Source organism: Tamandua tetradactyla, chromosome 7 (assembly GCF_023851605.1).
Source record: "Tamandua tetradactyla isolate mTamTet1 chromosome 7, mTamTet1.pri, whole genome shotgun sequence".
Classification (NCBI taxonomy): Eukaryota; Metazoa; Chordata; class Mammalia; order Pilosa; family Myrmecophagidae; genus Tamandua; species Tamandua tetradactyla.
Genome location: NC_135333.1, coordinates 117742399 through 117769882, shown reverse-complemented (window position 1 = coordinate 117769882; position 27484 = coordinate 117742399). Strand labels below are relative to the sequence as shown.

The window sequence follows — 27484 nt, the reverse complement described above, 5'->3', positions numbered from 1 at the left end:
TACCGTGTTGGAGAAAGCTGCTTCCGTCCGAAAACCAGGTTACCTCCGAGTTAGGTAATGGTTGGTCTTTTAAGTCTCTGCGGATTCTGGTCTCTTCAGCTAATATCTCTTGGCAAGTGTGCAGCACAGGTCCTGCGGTCTCATCTGGAAGCAGGGTAGCCGGGTTTAAGGCTGACGGGGCCCCGAAAGTCACCCTGTCTTTGTCTAGGAGGATGCTCTGATAGTGGGTAATTCTGGCATTTGACATCCACCTATCTGGAGGCTGGAGGATTATGCTTTCCAGGGCGTGAGGGGCTATTATAGTCAGCTTCTGTCCTAGAGTGAGTTTATCTGTGTCTTTTGCCAGGAGGGCAGCTGCCGCGATGGCCTTGAGACAGCGTGGCCATCCGCTGGCAACTGAGTCTAATCGTTTGGACAGATAGGCCACCGGTTTCTTCCAGGGGCCTAAAGCCTGTGTTAGTACCCCTCTGACCACGCCTCTCCTTTCCTCTATGTAGAGCGTGAAAGGTTTATTCACTTCTGGAAGGGTTAAAGCTGGAGCTGACAGAAGCGCCTTCTTAATGCTGTCGAAGGATTCCTGCTGTTCTATTCCCCACTGGAAGTCAGCGCTCCCTTTGAGCAAGGGGTATAGTGGGGCAGCAAGGGCTGTGAAACCTGGGATCCACAACCAGCAGAATCCCGCCATTCCTAAGAACTCTCGTGGCTGCTTTCGGGTCGTGGGTGGGGGTATCTGTGTTACAGTTTTCTTTCTAGCCTCGGTGAGCCATCGCTTTCCATTCTTAAGAGTATATCCCAGGAAGATTGCTTCCCTTTTACAGATTTGGGCCTTTTTGACCGGGGCTCGGTACCCCAGTGTGGCTAGCTCACTCAACAGTTTTCGGGTTCCATACTCACAGTCCTCCTTAGTGTCTGCTGCCAACAGTAAGTCGTCCACATATTGTAGCAAGGTGATTCTGGGATGCTGAATTCTGAAGGAGCTTAAGTCTCTATGAAGAGCTTCATCAAAAATGGTGGGGGAGTTTTTGAGCCCCTGAGGCAAGCATGCCCAAGTCAGTTGGCTCGAGGATCCCATCTCAGGATCGACCCACTCGAAAGCAAACAAGGGTTGACCATCCTTATGCAAGGGTAGGCAGAAGAAAGCATCTTTTAGATCAAGCACAGTATACCAAGTCTTTTCATGATGGAGAGTGCTGAGCAGGTTATAGGGATTTGGCACAGTAGGATGTATGTCCTGCACTCTGCTATTTACTTCCTGTAAGTCTTGCACCAGTCTATAGTCTCTAGTCCCTGGTTTTTTGACCGGCAATAAGGGAGTGTTCCAGGCTGATTGGCAGGGCTTTAGTACTCCCAAGCCAAGGAATTTCTCTATATGGGGCTTGATTCCTTCCTGAGCTTCCTTGCTTAAGTAGTATTGTTTTACCCAAATTGGAGAGGTGGCGGACTTTAGGGTCACTACTCCTGGGGGCTGGTTGACTGCCAGCCCTAACCCAGCAACTTTTGCCCAGGAATTAGGAAATTCTTCAAGCCAGGCCTGAGGAATAGAACTTTGGAGCTGTTCTGGTTTTGTGTACAGCTGATATTCTTCCTCGACTGGCAAGGTGAGCGCAGTTATTACAGGTTGGCTTACTAGCGGGTTTAAAAATTCCACCTTTGGCCCCTTAGGATTGAAGGTGATTTTCGCCCTTAGTTTAGTTAACAAGTCTCTTCCCATAAGCGGGGCAGGGCACTCAGGAATGACTAGGAAGGAGTGTTAAACCTTCCCCTTCCCCAGGTCCATGGTTCTTTTGGTAGTCCAGGCGCGGTAGCGACTGCCATTTGCTCCCCGCACTAAGGACCTTTTGGTAGAGACTGGGCCTATAGGTTCTTGGAGGGCCGACACTACTGCTCCTGTGTCGACTTCAAAATTAATCGGTACCCCCTCCACATTAAATTTTACCCTGAGCTCGGGGAGGGGTGCTGGGCCGTGACTCCCCTAGTCTTCACTTTCTAGAGCCAACGTGGTCGGTTGTTGCCAATTTGGGGGCCTAGTACCCCTCCGTTTTTTCGGACAGTTTTTGGCCCAGTGCCCAGTCTCTTTGCAGTAGGCGCACTGGTCTGGACTAAGGGGGGTACGATAACGCTGTCCGGAGGGATTTTCTCTAGCTCACCCTCTACCTTCAGTGTTTCTTTCAACTACTGTGGCCAGGATCTTTGTTAATTCTTTCGTTCTCCTTTTCTCTCTTACCAACTCTTTTTCCTCTCTCTCCCTTTCTCTCCTTTGTTCTTTTTTCTCCTCTGTTTCTCTTTTATAAAACACTTTTTCAGCTTCTTTGACTAAATCTCGCAAGGCTAGGTCCTGCAACCCGTCTAAGCACTGCAGCTTGCGTCTAATGTCTGGAGCTGATTGGCCAATAAAGGCCATGGCCACTGAGGCTCTTTGATCCTCTGATTGAGGGTCAAAGGGAGTATACCTACAGTATGCTTCCATTAGCTTTTCTAAAAAGACTGAGGGCGATTCGTCCACTCCCTGGATAACCTCTCTTACCTTGGTCGAATTGGTGGGCTGGCATGCGGCTGCTCAGAGACCCACTACTAGAGTCTGGCGATAGATGGACAGATGCTCCCTACCTTAGAGGTGTTCGGGTCCCAATTAGGGTGGCGCAGCAGGAACCGATCATCAATGACATGCTGGAGTTGGGTGGGTCCCCCGTCTTGTCCAGGAACTTGCTTCCTGGCTTCCAGTAGGATCTGATCTCACTCCTCCGTGGTGAAGAGAGTCCCCAGGAGTTGTTGACAATCATCCCAAGTGGGCTGGTGAGAGAACATAAGGGACTCCACCAATCCAGTCAGCCTAGTGGGAGCCTCGGAAAAAGGAGGGTTATTATTTTTCCAGTTATATAAGTCAGAGGAGGAAAAGGGCCAGTTTTGCAGAGTGGGCATTTCTCCCCCGTGTCCATCATCCACTGGAGGCCCATACAGTCTGAGGGGGAGAGTGACCACCACATCAGATGGGCTTTGTGCTCATCTGCTTCATGTACTATGTGCCGGTCCTGGTTCATCTGGGATCATCTGTTGGTGAACCTGTGGAGAGGGAATGGAAGAGGGCAGAGAGAGAGAACTAGAGGAGGGAGAAGGTGAGCTAAGAGAAGGGGGGTCCTGTACCGGAGCTGAAGGGTAGGGAGAAGGGGAAGAAGGACCTGCGTCGAAGAGGAGTAGATCCGATTGGGATTCTGGTAGGACTGCAGGAGGTAAGGAAGGATAGAGTTTTGGAGCTTGAGAAGGACCCGGCACCTTGATTGGAAGTACAGAGGGAGAGTCATGTTGACCAAGGGGAGTAAGAAGCGGCTTTACCCATGGAGGTGAGTTTTCACACAGGTCCTGCCAAACCATCATGTAGGGCTGCTGGTCTGGGTGGCCATACGGGTCAGGGCAGAAGATGACTGACTTGATGGCCTGAATCAAGGGTAGATGAAAAGCTCCTTCACGAGGCCATTCCACGTTAAAAGAGGGCCACTCGGCCAAGCAGAAGGTCTGCCATTTGCCTTTCTTTACAATAAGAGATAGATTCTGACCTCTTTCCCTGACCTCAGACCAGTGTCTCAAGGTCAGAGAAAGTGGAGTCGACATTCTCTGACCCATCTTTGGTAAAACAAAAACAATTCCTAACACACAAATACAGACAGACACACACAGAGCCAGCACACCACGTTTACACAGTTTCAGAGACATAGCTTCGACTGGCCTGATGACTATGATCGAGTTTTCCCTCATCAGAAGGGAAACAGAATCAGAGTCAACCCTGTAGGAAGCCTCCAGGCATCCCTGGAGGTCCCCCAATCCCGAGGCATCCCTCGGGAGAGTGACCTGCAACCCCTGGACACGTCTGTCGGTTGTGGTTGGGGAGTGCTCATGCGACTCTCCGACAGTCACTGCCAGTCTTACAGACTAAGCAATCGCACTTCAGAGAAAAAGTCTTCACTTACCCTGAGAGAGAAGGCTGTTGGAGCCTCCCCTACGAAGAGCCTATCTTGCTGGGGCCTCCAAATGTAAGAATTCGAGAGTTTTGCCACGCAAAGGAGAACTCCAAGAGACATTCTCTCATGCAACATGCAAGGGGTTTATTTACCACACATGCGTGGGGCTCACTGAACACGCAGGAACAGAGAGCCCCGAGCCTGGGTTTGGGGAAGCCTTTTAAGAGCCAGGATGGGGGGGGGTTGAGGGTTGAACATGAGTTACAGGTTCTGCTTTATGCAGGAAGTAGATAACGAACACTTTCACAACAAGTATTTCTGGCGCCAGGAGTCATGGGGGTTGCGAGAAGCAGATAACCACCCCAGGATAGTCCCAGGTTGTTTTTCTTCAACCTGATGGGGCCCATGACTCTTTTCTGTACAATTCTTATCAGATTCATAGCAATGAATATAAAATGACACAAATGCTTTTGCTGGATATTTCTGTTATTCAGAAGCTAAAATATATGTAAATAGCTAAATTAAGCAGGAAAAATTAGCTACTGTTAAGCTTTATAAAATCCCTTTTTACAATACTACTAGTGTGAGTTGCTGATTAACAGACTATGACCCAGACAACAGCTCACATAGCCCAGGTTTTCCTCACTCCTCTCTGTCTCCGCACATCCTCTCTTCGTCCTAAACAGTCTTATAAACTGCCTCTTGGAACCCAGCCCTTTTGAGCAGAGAACTCCTTTGGTACTACTCTGCATGCATGTTACTTTAGCTCAATAAACTTCTGTATTTTGTTTTCATTGTCCGTGCATTTTCTTTTCAGCATAACCAAAAAAAATCTCAAAAAGATGGAGAAAAGCAGAAGAATAGTTAAGGACTTCGGACCCAAGTACTACATATCAGAGTTCCTTAGCTTTTCCTTTTTCTCATACAACCTAAATTTGCAGAGAAAAGCAAACAAACAAAAATTCACCAAAAGCTTGCTCTCTCTAGTCAAGGAACGAGGAAAAAGCCAGCCTAATGAGTAAATGAACTTCATTGACAAATGTAACTGAGAAAATAGGACTTAAGGGATGATTTGGATTATGAATCATTTTATAATAATTCTTTTTGCTTTCTGATATATTGAAGTAGACAGAGGGAAATACCTGAAATCTCTAAATTGTGAGCCTGCTGCCTTGATCTCTGATAGTGACTGTATGGTCTTTATCTTCTGCCCCTGTGATTGTAAAAATATTGTGTTTAACCTTCATTTATACCCATTTATCAAGTTTTTGAAATTTAGAGTCTTACAGTCACTAAAGACAGCCTGTAATGTTTATTAAGGAAGGGTCTTGGGTCACCCCAGGACTAACCCACCCCAAGTCCAAAGTTATCTTCATAACTGAGAATGGACCTAACCAAAGTGGCCCACCTGACATGCACAGAGGCTTAGACTTTAACCCACAGGCTACCTTTACCTTATTATAATACTAAGGATCACACTTATCATCATATTAAGACCACCATTTTCTTACATATCTTCTGTGACTAAGTATGCAATCAATCTGTGCATACTCAATAATTAGATCACCTCTAATTACATCAGCTGGGGCCACTGTTCTCATTATCCTAAACCTTGCCCATCTTTTAATTCAATAAAACTATCAGAATTACTGCAGTCTGGGGAGACAGATTCTGGTTTGATAAGCCATTGCTCTCCTCTACACATCAAGTAATAGACTTTTTCTGTCTTCCGCTATCTGAGGAATTGGTCATTTGAGTGCATGGGCAAAAAGAATCCACTGACTTTGTGTGATAACAACTCTCTAAACTAGATAAACACCACAGAGAAAAAACTTGGGAAAGGCTGAGTGGGGAGCCTAAACTTTCACATGTGGTAATTTGTAATATAACTGAGAAGTTAGGCTTCAACATGATTACAACTACAGAATCATTATATAACTATCTTTCTTACTTTCTGGTATATTAGAGGGAAATACCTGAAATCTCTGCCGGTAATCCAGCAGCCCTGATCCCTGATAATGACTAAGTAGTTTTTATCTTGTGCTTTTGTGATTGTAATAAAGCTGGTACTCTTTTTATCAGCTTTTTTTTTAACTTCAGAACCTTCTAATCATAAAGGTGTTTAAACTCCCTAATGAAAGAATTTGAATAAAATCAGAACCAACCATTAACTTGCTTGGAGCAGTTTCACTCCCTTACATTTGCAAATTGTTTCTGCCTATACCTGCTATTGAAATGACAATAACCCCATCTTCTCTCCTATCTGCTTATACTTGATATTCAGATGATGATTCTATTTCTTGCCCTTTCTACTTATGCTTGCTATTGAAATTGCAAAGACTTCACCATAAAAACCCTGAATTCCCTAGACTCAGGGAGAAAGATTTTTAGACCACTAGGCCATCTGATCTGCTTCATGCCAAACAATAAACTCTTTCTCTTTTTGAAACCTCAGTATCTCAGGAATTGGTCCTTTGAGCATAATGGGCAGAAAATCAACTGCCTTTATCTCGTATCAGTAATAAGGTACCCCAAACCACACACCAGTGTGGACTCAGAAAAACTTAAATAAGGAGCTGAGATATTCATCCGCACCAGGAAGTAACAAGCCCTTCCCCACTGAAGTATACGTGGAACCCGTGTGTGGAACCAGGACTTCCAACAATCCCCAACATTAATGAGCAGCTCCTCTCCTTCATGTGTGGTTGTTTCAGAGGATATGAAGTACAGACTTTCATAACCACCTGTGGTAAGAAGCCACCCTGCAGTGTGATATCAGTGGAAGCCATATGGAGAGCAGTGACAAGGCACTCCCAACCATTTCACCTAGGAAGCATAAATAAAGTTCTGGGGGGTATCTGAATTTACCATGACCTTCCAGGAGTGTTGAGCAATCCACTCCATTCTATGAGACCAAGAGGGAAACATGGGCTTCCACACTGAACTGGTATTAAAAAGGCAGGACTGGGTCATATTGTGACAAGAAGAGGGTAAGAGGAAGCCAGATAAAACTGAAAGTTCATGATGCAAAAATAAATGATAAAGTGTCTCTAATATCCCAGGTCATTCAAAAGTTACTCTGCACATCAAGAACCAGAAACATCGCACACTGAATAGAAAATAAATAAATCAACAGACGTCAACAGTCAGAATTCTGAGGGGTCAGAATGATCTGAAAAACTTTTAGAACAGCTTTTACAGAATATTTCAAGGAGCAATTGCAAACATGACTGAATCAATGAAAAAAGTTTCAGCTAAGAAAAAGAGAAACAAAGAGGAATTTTGGAAAGGAAAAATATAATAAGAAAACATATAATAATCAACTTATTTTTTTTAATTATGTTAATAGCTGGCTTAACAGCCAATTTACAGCTCACAAAACTCAACAAAAAATGCAATTAAGAAATGGGCAGATATAAAGAGGCAATTAAAATGACAATGTCATATACCTACAATCCTACTAAAATAACTAAAAAAACAGTGGCAACACTGAATGCTGCCAACAACATCAAGAAACTGTCTATCATGGGTGAGGATGTGAAGTGGTACAGCCACCCTGGAATACAGTTAACTGGATTTTTCCCAGAGTACTGCAAATATATAGACATGAAAAACTGTACATAAATGTTGATAATATCATATTAATAGTAGCCAAAAATTAGGAACAATCCAAGTGTGAATAGTTAAATTGTAGTATATCCATATCATGGAATATTATTCATCAATAAAGAACCAAACTGCTGATACACATAACAAACTAGGCGAATCTTAAAAAAATTACGCTTAGCAAAAACCAGCCAGTCCCAAAATGTACATAGTGTAGAACAGCATTTATATAATGCCCACTTCTCTCTGACCAATACCCTCTTTAATCCTTCACATGAATGGATTTGGTTTAATTAACATAATCTTATCATTTCAACAATATTATATAAATTGATGAGCAACATTCCTTGGAATGGGTGCACTACAAACATTTTTAATACAAATAGAGCTTGAAAATTAAAAGTAAAATAAAATAAATGTAATAAAAGGAGAAAGAAGTTAGAAACTATTAATGAATGATTTGAAAATATCCAATTTGATTTGGTCATTTCCTTTACATAATCCAACAGTATATTCATATTCATTTGTTTGAGAAAGAAACACCCCTGTACGTGAGGTTCATGAAGGTTTTCTTCACCTCTTCCCTTCTTAGGGTATAAATAACAGGGTTTAAACCAGTTACCTGAGGTATAGAGTGCTGCAATTCCCTCATTAAAGGGTATTCTTCATTGGTCAAGAGGTCATGTAAAAGATGCAGCCCCCATAAGAGAGGGAAATCAAAACCATATGGGAAGAACACATGGAAAATGCCCATTTCTTCTGATCAGTTGAAGGGACTTTTAGGATAGTCAATGCAATCAATGTAGGTATAACATGTTATCATCATTACCAATGAGACCACAAGTGTCACAATAGCTGAGATGAAAATAATCCTCTTAATTACCCCTGTGTCTGAGCAGAAAATCTGCAGGAGGGGAAGAGTGTCACAGGCAATATTGTTCAAACTAGTATTAAAAAGTTATTTGGCTTAGTTTTTATTTTCCTTCTAGGGGCATGGCCATATTATTTACTGGAAATAATATTTAGTCCATAAGTTTCTTCTTACATTAAATATAGGATTTTTCTCCCAATGTATTGATTATATTCTTTTTTTTTTTTGAGTATATAAAGCACTATCATGTTTCTAAATCAGGGACAAATATACTCAGAAGTATATGCTCAGGTATACTCCCTCCTTCATCAGTAATTTTTACTCAATTCTAACTTAACAACTGTAGTTGTACAGCACTTTTAGTCTCTGAATTTTTCTTAATTTAATTATCTTTACAAGAAGAGAGAAATTTTCCTTTACTATTACTATTGTCTCTCTATCTCCCTCTCTCTCTCTCTGAATTCCATTCTGGGGAAATTATAATAGATGTACTTCTCCTAAACTTTTCTATCCTTAAGAACAACTTAAGAACACAATATAAAAAAAAAATCTTGAAAGATGGTTCAAAGGAGGTAGAACAGCTAGTAACTTTGTAATTAAGAACTACATGTTGATGAGTACCTGAGTTTTCATTTTGTCTTATACATCATTTACTTGAAGGTGAAGTAGGATTCTGAACATCTTAATGGGCACACTGAAAAAAAAAAGGAAGAAGAAAAAAACATATTAATAGCTTACTTTTTCTAGCCAAAGAACAAGGAAAGGCCAGCCAAACAAGCAAATTAATTTTTATACAACTTTTCTAATCTAGACAAACATCACTCAATAAACACTTCATCAAGGCTAAATGGGGAGTCTACATTTTGACACTTGTAATAAGGTACCTCAAGCCCCCCACTAGCATGGTGACAGAGAAGGCCAAGTAAGGAGCTGAGATTTTCACCCACAGCAGGAAATATCAAAACATTCCCACTGAAATGTCAGTGGAGACCGTGTGGAGGCATGACTTCTGAGTGTTACTGAGCAACTCCTCACCCTCAGGTGCAGTGGTATCAAGGAAGCCAAGTAGAGAATACAGATGTTCCTAACTCCCAGGGGTAAGAAGGCTCCCCACCCACCACCGTGATGTCGTGGAGGCTGTATGGAAACCAGTGGGACAAGGCACTCCCATCTTTCTCAGTCAAGTATAAATGAAGATCCAGGGAGGTCTAAATTGCCACCACCACCCAGGAGCAATAAGAACCCCACTCAATCATGAGAGGTCCCAAGTAAACATGGGCTTCTTCCCATGCCTGGAAGCAAGGAGAGAGTAAAAGACTGTGCCAGGGAACGGTCAGAGGAAGTCAGCTAAAACACAAACTTTATCATGCAGAATTAAATAACAAAATACCCACAGAGCCCAGGTTTCACACATACACTGTTCAAATAATAAGAATGAAGAAAATTACTTGCTGAATAGAAAAAAAAATCAATATATGCCAACAATGAGAACACAGAGATTTCATAATTATCAGAAAAATTTTAAACAGCTTCTAAAAAATTATTCAAAGTGAAATTACAAACATGATGAATCAAAGAATAAGTCTCACTAAAATAAACAGCATTTATAAAAGAGAAGTAAGGGCAGTGCAACAGTGGCTCAGTGGCAGAATTCTCACTTGTGATGCTGGACCCTGGTTTTAATTTCCAAAGCCTGCCCATGACAAAAAAAAAAAAAAAGAGAGAGAGAGAGAGAGAAAGAGAGAAGAAACCAAAATGGAATTTTAGAAAGGAAATATATAATACCTAAATTTGTAAAACATGTCAACTCGATAGCTGGATCAACAGTCAAAACTTTCAAAACTCAATAGTAAAAAAAAAAGCAATTAAAAATGGACAAAGACTGGAAGAGACAATTAAAACCACAATGAGTTATAACTACATTCCTACCAAAATGGTAAAAAAATAACAACCACACTGAATGTTGGCAAGGACTTCAAGAAATTTCTCAACTGTACATCACTAGTGGAGATGTAAAATGGTACAGTGCAACCTGGAACACAGCAGTTTCTTTAAAATCTTAACAGGTAAGTATTATACTATCCAACATCTGCACTATGAGATGTTTTCCAAGGAAATGAAAAAGAAATTACAGATCTATATTTCTTATGAACAAAGATGTAGAAATCATCCACAAAATACTAACAAACTGAAAATTTATGTTCATCCAAAAACTTTATGTAAATATTGATAGAATCTTTATTCATAGTAGCTCCAAGCTGGAAGCAACCAAGGTTTCCATCAATAAGGGAATGTTTAAACAAACTGTGGTGCATCGGTACCATGCAATATTACTCATGGCGAAAGGAAGAAACTGTGGCTACACCCAAGTGGATGAATCTCCAAAAACTTATGCTTAGCGAAGATAAGCCAGTCCAAAAGATTTCATAGTTTATAAAACAGCTTTCATATAGTATTCCTAAAATGATGAAACTATAATAATGAAGAACAAATTCGTGGTTGCCAGGGATTAAGGAGAGAATGGAACATGGGGAGGTGGGTGTGGTCATAAAACAGGAACGTGAAGGATCCTTGTGCTGATGTACATGTCCTGTGTCTTGGCTCTATTCTGGTTATGGTATTACACTACAGTTTTGCAATTTGTTAGCATTAAAAAATTTAGTTACAGTGCATAGGATCTCTATCATTTTTTAAAATTTCTTTTAAATACCAAAAAACACCAAACAAATGCTAACATTCTTATTTTGATCATTCCATTCTACATGTATAATCATAATGCACAATATCATCACATAGTTGCATATTCATCATCCTGATCATTTCTTGGAACATTTGCATCTATTCAGAAAAAGAAATAAAATGAAAACAGAGAAAAATTTATACATACCATACCCTTTACCCTTACCTTTCATTGATCACTAGCATTTAAACTAAATTTATTTTAACATTTGTACCACCTATTATTTATTTTTATTCCATATGTTTTACTTGTCTGTTGACAAGGTAGATAAAAGGAGCAAGAGTCACAAGGTTTCCACAATTACACAGTCACATGATGAAAGCTGTATCATTATAAAATCATCTTCAAGAACATGGCTACAGGAACACAGCTCTACATTTTCAGGTGTTTCCCTCCATCCTCTCCATTACATCTTGACTAACAAGGTGATATCTACTTAATGTGTAAGAATAACCTCCAAGATAACCTCTCAACTTTGTTTGGAATCTCTCAGCCATTAACACTTTATTTTGTCTCATTTCACTCTTCCCCCTTTTGGTTGAGAATGTTTTCTCAATTCCTTGATGCTGAGTCTCAGCTCATTCTAGGATTTCTGTCCCATGTTGCCAGGAATGTCCACACTCCTAGGAGCATGTCCCACATAGACAGGGGGAAGGCAGTGGGTTTGCTTGTTGTGTTGGCTGGAAAGAGAGGTCACATCTGAGCAAGAAAAGAGGTTCTCTTGGGGGTGACTCTTAGGCCTAATTTAAATAGGCTTGACCTATCTTTTGTGGGGTTAAGTTTCATATGAACAAACCCCAAGACTGGGGGCTCAGCCTATTGCTTTGGTTGTCCACACTGCTTGTGAGAATATCAAGAATTCAACTTGGGGAAGTTGAATTTTCCCCCTTTCAAACCATTCCCTGAAGGGGACTTTGCAAATTTTTTTTTATTCACTGTTCAAATCACTCTGGGATTTATCGGGATGTCACTCAGGACAAACCCACAAAATCTCATGTCCTACTCAAGGTTCCATGCACTTATGGTGTTCAATTAAGCTGCCTACATAAGTTATATTACAAAATGCACTAGTCAAAATATAAATTTTATACCAAATAAACATCATTTGCTTTAGTCTCACACATAAGTTGAAATTTTAAAGTATTAATTACCATCTATTTTCAGCTCCCTGCAATAATGACATTCCTTTGTTCTTCCTCATGCAAAACTCTTTTTAAAATTGTACATTTAGTCACTATCATTACACATTTAGGCATTCCTAGATGATATCATCTCAGTCTTTATCATCTATCTTTCTTTCTGATTTCATCTGTGCCCCCCGACTTCCGTCCTCAATCATTCTCACATTCAGCTCATTCAGTGTTTTAACATAATTATATTACAGTTAGGTAGTATTGTGCTGTCTATTTCTGAGTTTTACATTCAATCCTGTTTCACAATCTGTATCCCTTCAGCTCCAATTACCCAATATCTTACCCTATTTCCATCTCCTGATGGTCTGTGTTACCAACAAAATTCTCCAAGTTTATTTATTAATGTCAGTTCATATCAGTGAGACCATACAGTATTTGTCCTTTTGTTTCTGGTTAATCTCACTCAGCATAATGTCCTTAAGGTCCATCCATGTTGTTACATACTTCTTAACTATATTCTGTCTTACAGCTGAGTAATACTCCATCGTGTATTACTTTGTTTACACAAAGTAGTTTGTTTAGCCACTCTTCTGTTGATGGACATTTTGACTGTTTCCATCTCTTCACAATTGTAAATAAGGCTGCTATAAACATTGGTGTGCAAATGTCCATCTGTGTCCTTGCCCTCATGTCTGAGTAGATACATAGCAATAGTATTGCCAGGTCATATGGCAATTCTGTATTTAGCTTTTTGAGGAACTGCCAAACTGCCTTCCACAGCAGTTGTACCATTTGATATTCCCACCAACAGTGGATAAGTGTGCCTCTTTCTTCACATCCTCTCCAGCACTTCTCATTTTCTGTTTTATTGATAATGGTCATTGTGGTGGGTGTGAGATGATATCTCCTTGTGGCTTTGATTTGCATTTCCCTAATAGCCAGGGAAGTTGAGCATCTCTTCATGTATCCTTTGGCCATTTGTGTTTCCCCTTCTGAGAAGTGTCTGTTCAACTCTTTTGCCCATTTTGTAATTGGGTTTCACTGTCTTTTGGTTGTTGAGTAGAACAATCTCTTTAGGAATTCTGGATACTAGACCTTTATCTGTTATGTCATTTCCAAGTATTGTCTCCCATTGTGTAGGCTGTCATTTTACTTTCTTGATGAAGTTCTTTGATGCACAAAAGTGTTTAATTTTGAGGAGTTTCCATTTATTTATTCTTCTTTAATGCTCTTATTTTGGGTGTGAGGTCAAGTAAGCTGCCTCCAAGTATAAGATTTATAAGATATTTCCCTACATTTTTCTAACAGTTTTATCTTCTTACATCTAATGTTTAGGTTTTTGAGTTAGCTTTTGTATAGGGTGTGAGATATGGGTCCTCTTTCATTCTTTTGCATATGGATAACCAATTCTCTAGGCACTATTTATTGAAGAGACTGTTCTATCCAGTTGAGTTGACTTGACTGCCTTATCAAAGATCAATTGTCCATAGATGAGAAGGTCTATATCTGGACACTATTTGACTTCATTGGTCAATACATTTATCTTTATGCCAGTACCATGCTCTTTTGTCCACTGTAGCTTCATAATATGCCTTAAAGTCAGGTAGCATGAGACCTCTGACTTCATTTATTTTTCTCAGAATATTTTTAGCTATTCGGGGCACCCTGCCCTTCCAGGTAAATGTGGTTATTGTTTTTTCTATTTCTGAAAAGTAAGTTGCTGGCATTTTGATTGCTATTGCATTGAATCTGTACATCAATTCAGGTAGAACTGACATCTTAACTATATTTGGTCTTCCAATCCATGAACATGGTATGCATTTCCATCTATTTAGGTCTTCTGTGATTTCTTTTAACAATTTCTAGTAGTTTTCTTTATATATATCTTTTGTCTCTTAAGTTAAATAAATTCCTAAATATTTTATTCTTTTGGTTGCAATTGTAAGTGAAATTCTTTTCTTGATTTCCCCCTCAGATTGTTCCTTACTAGTGTATAGAAACACTACAGATTTTTGAGTGTTGATCTTGTAACTTGCCACTTTGCTGTACTCATTTATTGGTTCTAGTAGTTTTGCTGTGGATTTTTGGAGGTTTTTGATGTATAGTATCATATTATCTGCAAACAGTGAGAGTTTCACTTCTTCCTTTCCAATTTTGATGCCTTGTACTTCCTTTCTTGTCTAATTTCTCTGGCTAGAATGTCCAATACAATGTTGAATAACAGTGGTGATAGTGGACATCCTTGTTTTGTTCCTGATCTTAGGGGAAAGTTTTCTGTTTTTCCCCATTGAGGATGTTATTAGCTGTGGGTTTTTCATATATTCCCTACATCATTTTGAGGAAGTTCCCTTCTATTCCTATCCTTTGAAGTGTTTTCAACAGGAAATGATGTTGAATATGTCAAATGCCTTTTCTGCATCAATTGAGATGATCATGTAGTTTTTCTGCTTTGATTTGTTGATATGGTGTATTACATTAATTGATTTTCTTATATTGAAACATCCTTGCATACCTGGGATGAATCCTACTTATCATGATGTATAATTATTTGAATGTGTTGCTGGATCTGATATGCTAGAGGATTTTGTTGAGGATTTTTGCATCTATATTCATTAGAGAGATTGGTCTGTAGTTTTCCTTTTTTGTAATATCTTTGCCTTTTTATTAGGGTTCTCTTTATTACTTTTAACAATTGCATGTGAATCTACAATTATCTCAAGGTATGAATTTTAGCTTAAACAAAATAATGACACATAGGAACTTAAATTTAAGAGGACAAAAACAAATATTTGTGAAAGGAAGTCATATATGCCTGTTTATTTTATGTATTCATTTAACAGTGTATAAACATTCCATATCAATTTTAGAAATATTCCAAATTTGTTTTCAGCTACAGAGTCCTTTGTGAGGATGTACTTTAGTTTATTAAACCACTCTACTACATGTGAGCTATGAGTTCTTTCCAATTTTGACAATCACAATAATACAACAATAAATAACCTTTTCATAATGTTTGTGGAAGAAGATCAGGATAAATTCTTAAGATATTAATTGCCAAATGAAAGGTAAATCTTATGTATTCTTTGTAAACTATTGCTAAGTTGTCCTCACATGAATTCAACCAATTTCTATTCCCTTCACCAGTTTATGAGGATTTCTGTTTCCCTACAGTCTCATTAAAACAGTGGGCTACTAAACAACTTAAGCTTTTATCAATCTGATAGTTCAGAAAAGGTAAATGAGTATTACCTTATATTTCTTTAATTATGTGTGGGATTGCATATATTTTCTTTAATTGAATATTTGATAAATATATATATGACTATGTACATACATATGTATATAATTTTTGTATTTTATATTTACTCAATTATGCACTGTTGATACTTCTTTTGTTTCTATCATGTTTTTGTCTATTGGCTCACATTTTCAAAGAGTTCTTTATATATCAGGGATATTAAACTATCATCTGTGATATACGTTGTGCATATTTTCCGCTACTATACACGAAATTTTTATGTTGTTTATGAGGATGTATCTCTTTTTGAATACCATGAAAATATATTGCTCTTATTTTTGCAATGTCAAATATGTTGATTTCCTTTCTACCTCTTTGAATTTTGTGTAGAGCCTTTCCTTACATCAAGTGAGGAGGAATTTATCCATGTTTCCTTATAATAATACCAGGTTTCATCTTTTACATTTGGATTGCTGATACATTTATGGTTGATTCCTTTGTATGATATGAAGTATGAATAACTACCCTATATTAAAAGAAAACAACTGAATGGTTTGTTTGGTGTCATGACAGGGGAAGATAATTGGCTTTCAAATTGCACAGTAGACTTTTCTGGAAAGATGGAAATATATCTTTATTAAGGTGGGGGATTAGAGGGTACATGTATTTGTTATATTGATGAACCTTCACTCTTAAACATATAATTTTATTGTATGTAAATTATTACTCAATAGCGTTGGGCAGTGCGATGGTGGCTCAGCAGCAGAATTCTTGCCAGCCATGCCTTAGACCAGTGTTCGTTTCCTGGTGCCTGCCCATGTAAACAAACAAAAATAAAACAGTGTTGATATAAAAAGTATATTATTTATTCAATGTTTATTCATATGAAAAATTGTTTGTGAATATTCACTGTGTCAAGTTCTGTTCGATGCAAAAGGGATGAACACTAAAATAAGCATATAAACCACCTACTTTAGCAGGAATTACTTTCTATTGACAGAAATGAACTAATAAACAAACTAATAATAAATGAAAAAAGATGAAATATTATTTGTTATTAGAACTAAAATTGTTTGATATAATCATAAGAAAGTCTAGACCTTGTATTTGCTAGCTAAAGAACCAATATTCTTTTGCATGTGAGAAAAGGTCCTTTGAGGCAAGGAAGGAGTGTGTTTGCACACACACACATATATATGTACATGCCTATTTTTATATATAAAAGTTTAAAAGGTACATGCATAAAAACATATTTACATGTTTACCTACTTACCTACATACATGCATACATTCACACATACATGATTCAGAGTTAGATGTGGTTCATAGTAGGTAAGGTTGGTGGAGTCCAAAAAGAAGGTATTCAGATGGAATCTTTGGAACGCTAGTATTTCAAAATCATGCGGAGAGAAACCAGATAAACTGAAATTTCCCCATCAAAACAGTCAGAGAAATCCATGTAAAAATTTATCATCAACCCAAGACAATGATGTTACATTGAAAATTAGTCTGTGTTAATTGTGCTACAGAGCTTCACCTAGGGTAAATAACTTGTAGATGACAGACATTTAAAAATATATACAGAAATCATTTAGGATAGTTCAGTAATAAATTAATGATTTCACTGGAGCAGCAATTTTTAGAAAACTTGTACTTGGCACACAAAACAGAATCATACCTACAGAAAGTATTCATAAGAGCCATAGTTTTTTTATTTTAATTCATTTTCTCAAAATTTATATTCATTTTTTCTCATTTTTTGTGTTCTTAAAATTCCTAAATTTTGATAATGCTCTAGGATTATTACTATACTTACTCAAAATCAAAAAAATACATACCTGAATGATCAAAGGAAAAATATAACCATCTACTTAAATAACTATTTCTTCCTGAAATCATATTATAAATGCATATAACTTTCACAATACTGTTTATTCTATATATTCCAGATAAATCTATACAGTTATCCAGTTAATATTTTATCAAGTGTATTTTCCTCTAAAGCTATAATTTATTCTGCTGCTTTAGACAATATGTTCAAACATATTTCATTTTTTCAACACATAGTTAAGAATGAAAAGGAAGAAATGGAAAACAGTTAATAGCCTAATACACTCACACTTCTGAAACAAAAAATTCATCTATATGAAAACATTTTCTGTTATATTTCATTTTGTGAAGTTCTGGTCATGACACAGAAATTGATTTCAGAGTCCCTTAATGATTTATGTCCTTATATTAGAAAGCCTTTCCTTAACACCAGGACTCTTCTAAAATATGACTTTGCTAATAGGGGCCATTTACATACATATAATATGTCAGAAATCAATAATTACTGAGAAGAATAAATAGTACAGGAATCATTATTTCATCATTTCAAATATTCATTCATAAAGCAGTTCCAAGTAAACTTTAGATTATTCCAAATCCTAAATTAATTGGATGGTGTTGATCTGGTTGTGAAACCAGCTGTATGTTGGATTTCATTATTAATTGTAAATAAGCAAATAGGGTAAAAATACTTGTAAATGTAAATATCTCTCATATACAAACTAAAAAATGATACCGTTTCCGTGGACTGTACTTTAAAGCAACATTCATAATTTTTTAAATAAACATTTCCAAAAATGAGCATCACCAATGAAGGTTAACATCTGCTACAGTTATTTTTAATCTCTTTAAATGTAATATATCAAAATATATTAATTTAAATATGCTGCAACTGACTGCAAGTAATAATTCATTATTAGGTACAGGATCGTATCACAAACTTTAACAATTTTTCATAGGCTTGATTAACTAAAATACCTAAAAACAAAAGAGACAGATTGAAAAATTTGGCTTCATTTCTTTCAGACATCTAAGGAAAAAGTCAGATGAGAAAAAAAAATCAAATGAACGAAAAAAAGTAAATCATACTTGTTGGAACAAAGACGTATGAAAAATAAAACTTGAAAAGAGGTAAAGAGGAGCATCGATGTATTGGAAGAAGAAAATGATAGAAGCTGTGTGCTGCAAGTTATTAATGAACAGATTATGTTAGACACATTTTTAAATATTCTTTACATAATGCAATAAAACATTCACTTCTTTGAGAGAGAGACAATCCTTTGTACCATATTTATGAAGGTTTTCTTCACTTGTTGGTTTCTTAGGGTGTAAATAAAAGGGTTCAAAAGTGGGGCAACTGAGGTATTGAGCACTGCAATTCCCTTGGAAAAAGAAATTCTTTCTTGGACTGAGGGTTTCACATACATGAAGATGCAGCTGCCATAAGAGAGGGAAATCACAATCATGTGGGAAGAACACGTGGAAAATGCCTTTTTCCTCTGATTAGTTGAAGGAAATTTTAGGATCGTTAATGCAATGTGGATGTACGATATTATCACCATCACCAACGTGACCAGGAGTGTCACCAAAGCTGAGATGAAAACAATCTTCTCGATGAGCCGAGTGTCTGAGCAGGAGATCCTCAGCAGGGGATTAACATCACAGCCGAAATGATCAACAATGTTAGAGGCACAGAAGTCAAGGTTTAGATCCATGATAAGTGGTGGAAAGATGGAAAAGAACCCAGCGATCCAACAGCTGAGGACAAGCTGTACGCAGACTTTGCTGTTCATGATGGTCGTGTAGTGCAGGGGCTTACAGATGGCAACGTAGCGGTCATAGGACATGGCTGCCAGCAGGTAAAATTCAGATGCTCCAAGAAAGAAAGCAAAAAACAACTGAGTGAAACAACCATTATAGGAAATGGTTTTGTCCCCAGTTGCCATCATAACTAGCAATTTAGGGATGCATGTAGTAGTAAAAGAGATTTCTAAGATGGAAAAATTCCGAAGGAAAAAATACATGGGTGTCTTGAGGTGAGCATCCAGCAGGGTGAGTGTGATGATGATTAGATTGCCTGTGATGCTGAGCAAGTACGTGAGAAGCAGGAAGGTAAATAACACAACTTCCAGTTGTGGGTCATCAGTCAAACCTACTAGGATAAACACAATCACTCTTGTATGGTTCCCCATTACTGTCCTGGGAATTTAATCATCTGAATAGAAAAATTTTTTAAAAGGTTGGTATTTGATGCCCCTGTGGAAAATAACAGTGTTTACTAGTGCTAATCTACAGTTTGCAAAACACTGTTCAGAAGCAATAATACAGTAATCATTTACGGTTTACATATAGTCATATCAGTAAGAATAGATTCTGTTCCTAGAGTGCTTGGAGAGAGAGAATTGAAACTTAAATTGCATCTCTACCAGCAAATAACCATGCAAGTGTAGTAATTGCTGATTGTATTTAAGTGAGAAAATTAAAGGGTCCTAAGAAATAAAGAAAAAATGTTTTTTCTCTGTTGATAGTATGCAGTAGTTGGGATGCTATGATATTTCCTGATTAACAAAAGATGTTTGCATAGTAAAACCAATATTATATCCATCAATACAAGTACATCAGACTACATTTGCATTTAGCTCTCACACACACACATGAACACGACAGACACACACACACACACTGCCCTGACCAATAACCAATGATACTACACATTTATTATTTTACTCACCTAATCAAATTTAAAGCCTGATTCCTTTCTTATTTACTATTATGGCTAATGAAATCAGATTTCAGATAAGTGAATATGAGAGATAGGGAATAATTTTATTTGCTCATAACTGCTGTCACCACTTCCCATTCCTCTTCATGCCCATTGTAAAATCAGCGGGAACAGTGTGATAGTGTTGATGTGGATAACAAGAAACTTCAGGTTCCTTTCCAGGCTTTGATAGTGATAATGGACAAATGGTAAAATTAAATAAAATGATGTAGAAGTAACTAAAAGTATGTAAATATGAATTTGAAAATAGTGTGAGTTGGGCAATGTAAAGATAAAAGAAAGATAAAGACAATGCTGTATGGAAGCCTAGAGGAAAAAAATAGTTTTTAGAAGAGATAAGGTAATGAGTTTGATGGAAAAGTTAGAAGAAGATTAAAATTATATAAATTAGTTAAAATTATAACAAGGAATTGTGTAAGATTGAATGTACCCCTATCTTCCTCAATTCCTTAAATTATCTTTTTGCTTTCTGTCTAATATGTAGAATGAAAACATGAAGAATTTGGAGATTGGCATGACTTAATAGACAAGAAAAGGGAATACTTAATCTCAATTTTATAATAAAACTCTCAGAGTAGTTTTGAGACACATTTTAGAAGGCATGCATTTTCCTACCACAGTAAAGATTCAAATGTCTAGCCCACAGAAAATTGAAGAGAAATTAATCATGGATTACTATTCTCAACATTTGGAATATATTAAATGAGAAACATTGAGAGCAAGAAGCAACATTTTTCAGGTTAGCACAGCTATTACACTGGAAGATTGTGCATTCAGATTCAAAAAGCCTATTGTCAGCAGTTGAATTCTTAAAATTACAAAATTTTGTACAAGTAATTATAGACCAAACTATAGAGTGTTTCTTTAAAAAAAAAGATAAGTGGCATGTTTCAAGAAGATTTCTTTCCTCAGGATCTTCATCATCAAACACATAAAATGATTACATTTTTGATGGACAGTGTATAAGAAAAATAATTTTGTATTTTTATTTTACTGTTTAAGAGAATTATTTCCAACCTCCAAAATACAGATTATTATTTAAATGACCCATGTATTTGGGTCATTATTTATTTTAAATAAATGTCTATGAACAAATGAAAAGTATCTCCAGTATTATCTGAAGGAGGTCATAGGAAAGGGTGCATTATAAGATTGGTCCTAGGAGGAAATGAAGAAATGAGGCAAGTATTCTTAGCAGAGGAAGGAACCAGAATGGAATCAAGGTGATTGTAGTTCACTATGAAACTAAAGGGCCTTAATAATGCAAACATTTATGAGTGAAAATAAATGTCATTTTTCCTTTGCACATTCAAATAATTATGAAACAATCTATTGTGATTATAATCACCACTGACAACAATTATCGGAACACATATATCTAAAACATCAAAACTGGAATTTTATCATGTCAACAGATTACTTAGCCTAACTTTAACAATTATTCACACCATCTCTTCCCCAAGACATATTGTAAAAGAAAACAGTGAAAATTTTATCAAGTCATCACAACTCAGACCTATGAAAAGCAATTATGTTTAACCATACAGGTTATTTTAAATTAAAAAGATTTTCAAGCTAAACTATCACTACATACTTTTTTTCATCTTTCATCACTTTCCCTTAATCAAAATTTAAAAGTTTAGAGAAAAGTTTAATGCTTTAATGGTCCAACTATACCAAAATGCATTAATACACATTTAACAGAAAACATCATCTTTAAATTTTAGAAATATAAATTATTTTCCTCTCTTAAGACATAAGGCAGCCTGCCAAATGCATTGAGAATCCCAAACCGCTTTCTTTAAGAAGACATAGACACATTTCTCCAACCTGCACTTCAGTGTCCCACACCTTTCACGTTCATGTTCATGTTTCAGTGTTCAACGTCATCATGCTGAAGGAGCTCGCTAATGCTGCATTTCTCTCTGCTTGTATCATACTCTATCCCACAATTTATGATTATTTAAATGGTGACTTTATTAAATTTTTTATTAAGTCATTTTTTTTGCAGATTTTCACGTCAGTTATTAAAATTTCATGTTTACTGCAATTTATATACTTACGTATTAAATACTTCCCTAAGTATTACACATAGTGCCGTGTAAAAGTTAACCAACTTTTGAACCCATGGAGTGTGTCTGCTTTCTGCATCCTGCAGGAAAATAACTAAATGTAATGAGGAATTTTCAGAGGGATCTTAGAGCCAAAAACACTATTTCCCCATGGGTCACCAATTTGTATGTCATGCAAATATTCTCTGCAGGCATTAAATATTTTTGAAATAATATGAATAAACTACTTATTTTAATTATGTCTTCAGAGAATTTCATATAGATTGTCCTAATGTAAGTTTGGCTTCCCATGAATGCATGTTATAAACTCTTAGATACATAGATGAAGATTTGGAAGTAGAAAAGCAAATGCTATTACAGATGGGAATAAGAAGTAAGAATATGAGATGGAGAACATATCCTGTCATAGACAAAATTGTACCTTAAAATATATGACATTAGTAAGTCTCCATTCCCACTCAATTCACATCCTTTATGACTTAAAGCTTCTCTTCTGCAAACTGTCTTTGTGCTATTGTCTATTGGGTTAAAAACAATATTTCATAGTAATTAAGTATTCTGCAATTGTTCCATGTTAATAGAATATTCTTCTGTGGCTAACTAGAATGAAGATTCATTATCCTAGCCTTCCTTTCTAATTGTTGTGGCCCTGTGACTTGCTCTGGTCAATGGATGCAAAGGAAAATAATTTGTTTAATTTCCAGCAATTAACCTTTGATAAAAGGTGTTTGCCCTCCTCTTCCTTTTTACCCTCTTTACATTTGATGCAGGTCAGAGTACCATGCTGAGCCATGAAAATGAACACATATATTAAGGATAACTCTTCAATAAGATAGAACATACCCAGCTTCCTGACACCGCAGCAGGCCATGCAAGCAAACAAGATGCAAGGAACTTGTGGAATAATTTCAACACATTAGCTTGGCTATTTAAATGAGATTTAAAAAAACAACAGCTTTTATCTTATTTAAACCACTGCATATTTGTCTTTCTCATATTCTGCCAAATTTGTTCTATTATCAAAACAGACAGAAATTTTACCCTATTTGTAGTATAACAGGTTAGCCTCCCTTCATTTTATTGATACTATTGACACAAGACACCTGGGTCAAAGACAAATGGCTTTATTACCCACTGCACAGCAGATATATAAGCTTCCTTTTCTTATCAGTTCCCCCCTCCCATGAGGTGGAAGGGGCCCTAGTCAATGTTGTACGCATGATGAGTCTGAGTTACAAATGAGGAACTCCCAGTTTAACAAATTCCCAATCTTTTAAAGGGCTGCCTGCAAACCTGCTTAATTTTGTCCACTGGGAGACATTATCTTGAATATCCTAGTCAACAAACAATTCTGTCAAAGAAGGAAATACTACTTTTATCTGCCAAGGAACTCCAGGATAAAAGCTGTCACAAGATATGTAGAAATGCCAGGCAGAATTGCATCTCACCATTAGTGAATGAACTTGGAGAATTTCATTGGTTACAGAGGCCATCAAGAGATAGAAATAGGGTAAGATATTGGGAAATTGGAGCTGAAGGGATACAGATTGGGCAATAGGACTTATTGTAAAAACTCAGAAATGGATAGCACAATACTACCTAAGGATAATGCTATTATGTTAAAAAACTGAATGGGAGAATGATAGAGGGAGGAGGCCTGGGGGCACAAATGAAAGCAGAAAGAAAGATAGATGATAAAGACTGAGATGGTATAATCTAGGAATGCCTAGAATGTATAATGGTAATGACTAAATGTACAAATTTGAAAAACTGTTTTTGCATGAATAAGAACATGGGAATGTCATTACTGCAGGGTGTTGAAAATTGATAATAATTAATATTTTAAAATTTGAACTTATGTGTGAGACTAAAACAAAAAAATATTTATTTGGTACAAAATTTATACTTTGACTAGTGCATTCCCTAATATAACTTATGTAGACAGATTAATTGAACACCATAAGTACATGGAACCTTGAGTAAGGCCTGAGATTTTGTAGGTTTGTCCAGAGTGATGTCCCGATAAATCCCAGAGTGATTTGAACAGTGAATAAAAAAGTATTTGCAAAGTCCCCTTCAGGGAATGGTGAGAAAGGGGGAAAATTCAACTTCCCCAAGTTGAATTCTTGATATTCTCACAAGCAGTGAGGAAAACTAAAGCAATAGGCTGAGCCCCCAATCTTCGGGGTTTATCATATGAAACTTAACCCCACAAAAGATAGATCAAGCCTACTTTAAATTAGGCCTAAGAGTCACCCTGAAGAGAACCTCTTTTCTTGCTCAGATGTGGCCTCTCTTTCCAGCCAACACAACAAGCAAACTCACTGCCCTCCCCCTGTCTATGTGGTACATGTAGGGGTGTGGACCTTCCTGGCAACGTGGGACAGAAATCCTGGAATGAGCTGAGACTCAGCATCAAGGAATTGAGAAAATGTTCTCAACCAAAAGGGGGAAGAGTGAAATGAGACAAAATAAAGTGTCAATGGCTGAGAGATTCCAAACAGAGTTGAGATGTTATCCTGGAAGTTATTCTTACGCATTAAGTAAGAATACCACCTTGTTAGTCAAGATGTAATGGAGAGGCTGAAGGTAACTACCTGAAAATGTAGAGCTGTGTTCCAGTAGCCATGTTTCTTGAAGATGATTACATAATGATATAGCTTTCACCATGTGACTGTGTGATTGTGAAAATCTTGTGACTCTTGCTCCTTTTATTTACCTTGTCAACAGACGAGTAGAACATATGGAATAAAGATAAATAATAGGGGGAAAATGTTAAAATAAATTTAGTTTGAAATGCTAGTGATCAGTGAAAGGGATGGTATGCATGATTTTTTTTCTGTTGTCTTTTTATTTCTTTTTCTGAATTGATGCAAATATTACAAGAAATGATCATGATGATGAATATGCAACTATGTGATGATATTGTGAATTGCAGATTATATATGTAGAACGGAATGATCATATGTTAAGAATGTTTGTGTTTCTTTGTCATATTTTTTTAATTTAAAAATTAATAAAAAAATTTTTAAAAAAACATTGTATCTCACAAATCTACCCTTCCTTTTTAAACCAGCATGGCTTTTGGTGAATTTTCCAATAATTATTTCACTTTGTTGATGTTCCAATTAATCTGAAACTCTCATTTACAACTCCAACTGTGCAAGTCAGAGTATTTCAAGAGGGAAACAAACCAATACCTGGCTTTCACACAAGAAGTACAAAACCAAGATTGCAGCAGGTACCATGAAAATACATTGCTTATGATTTCGGTATGTCTCCTACATTAGACCTGCACCAATAGCCACCCAGCTGGCAGGTTAGCCTTGAGCTCCTAATTCAGTGCTTTGTTTCACTGAATTGGGAGCTCAAGGGAAAGCACTTAATTCAATCTGTTCTGTTTGTTCATTACTCAAGGTCCTGCACTCTTATGCAAAACACCTCAGGTGCTTCCCCATCCCCCATTTTCAATCATTATTTCATTTGTGGCAATTTGCTCTGTAATGCCTATGCAATGCTTATTTTGTCTGCCCCATGTGTATATTATTCAGATGACAGGACTCAACCTCACAGTTTGAGGTTGGGAGAGGTAGGAGCATTACTTCATGGCAGCAACAAAACACAGTATTCTTCTCACAGTTAGAGCAGGTAAGGGCACCTTCTTTTTGTTGCAGAGAGGTGGAAATTAAGGGCAGTGGGCTTTTCACATCTGTCCTTTATCATGTTGAGGAAGTTTACTTCTACTCCTTGTGTTCTAAGTATTTTTATCAAGAAAGGGCTCTAGATTCTGTTGAATGCCTTTTCAGCATCAATGGAGATGGCCATGTGATTTTTTTCTTCATTCTGCTAATGTTGTATGTTACCTTGCATAACAAAAATAAACCCTATTTGATCATGGTGTATAATTCTTTTCATTTGCTATTGGATTCAGCTTGATGGTATTTTGTGGAGGATTTCTATATCTGTATTCATAAGAAATATCTGTCTGTAACTTATTTTTCCTGTAGAATTTTTTATCTGGCTTCAGTATGAGGGTGACACTGGCCTCAGAATGAATTAGTATGTTCTCATCATTTTCTTTTTTTTTTTTTGAATGAGTTTGATCAGAATTGGAGTTGCCTTCTCTTTTTTTGTCATTAGTAATATTCCCCTGTGAAGCAACCTGGTCCTGGGCATTTCCTTTTTGGGAGGTGTTTAATTAATGATTAATACTTTACTAGTAATTGGTTTGTTGATATTATCTACTTTTTCTTGGGTCAGTGTAGAAAGTTTTTGAGTTTATAAGAATTTTGTCCATTTCATCTAGGTTATATAATTATTGGTGAACAGTTGCTCTTGGTATCCTTTTATAGTCCTTTTTATTTCAGTGGGGTGGTCGTAAGGCACCAGCTTTCATTTCTGATTTTCATTATTTGTATCCTCTTTTTTTTTTTATCTGTCAGTCTTGCAAAATGTTTGTCAATTTAATGGACCTTTTCAAAAAACTAACTTTTGATTTTCTTGATTCTCTCTATTATTTATTGTTCTCTATTTCATTTACCTCTGCTCTAATCTTTGTTTTATTTTTCCCCCTTTGGCCAGTTTGTACAAATTTTCTCTTCTTTTTTCTAGTTTTTTTTATTTTTTAATTTTTGGTGTGGTTTCTAACTTGAAATCTTTCTTCTTTTTTTAATGTATACATTTGCGTTTCTGCTGCAATGAGTGATGTTTGACTTAATTGGCTGGTGCTTAAATGAGAGAACGCAATGTAGCACAGCCTAAGCAGCTCAGCATTCCTCATCTCAGCACTAGCAGTTCAGCCCAGGCCTTTGGAGATGCAGAAAGAAGTCACCCCGGGGAAAGTTGTTGGAATCCAGGGGCCTGGAGAGAAGACCAGTAGAGACCATCTTGTGCCTTCCACGTAAGAAAGAACCTCAGTGGAAAGTTAGCTGCCTTTCCTCTGAAGAACTAACAAAATAAATCCTCTTTTATTAAAAGCCAATCCATCTCTGGTGTGTTGCATTCCAGCAGCTAGTAAACTAGAACAGAGGGTGAGGGACAGGAAAGGACCTTGAGCCATTGGCCCAGGAGGGAGGAAAAGTACATTGGAATATGGACTGAATAGTCAGTGTTGATGTCCCTGGCTGTCAGTAGAGTATGGCTTCTGTTATTTTTGCCCCTTGTTCAGGGTCCAAGCTTATTATTCCAACAGTCAGTGATTGGTTATGCCTACACTTAGACTAGGGAGAGAGGAATTTTATTTCCCTTTCGGTCACCAGT

General features: G+C 37.1%; 1 protein-coding gene across 1 annotated transcript; it reads right to left on the bottom strand.

Annotated features, from left to right (window-relative positions):
• Nucleotides 1-18624: 18624 nt before the first annotated feature.
• On the bottom strand, nt 18625-19563 carry LOC143690024 (olfactory receptor 6C74-like). Its single transcript, XM_077168035.1, has one exon. The coding sequence runs from the start codon at nt 19561-19563 to the stop codon at nt 18625-18627; it is 939 nt and encodes a 312-aa protein (XP_077024150.1).
• Between the last annotated feature and the right edge of the window lie 7921 nt (nt 19564-27484).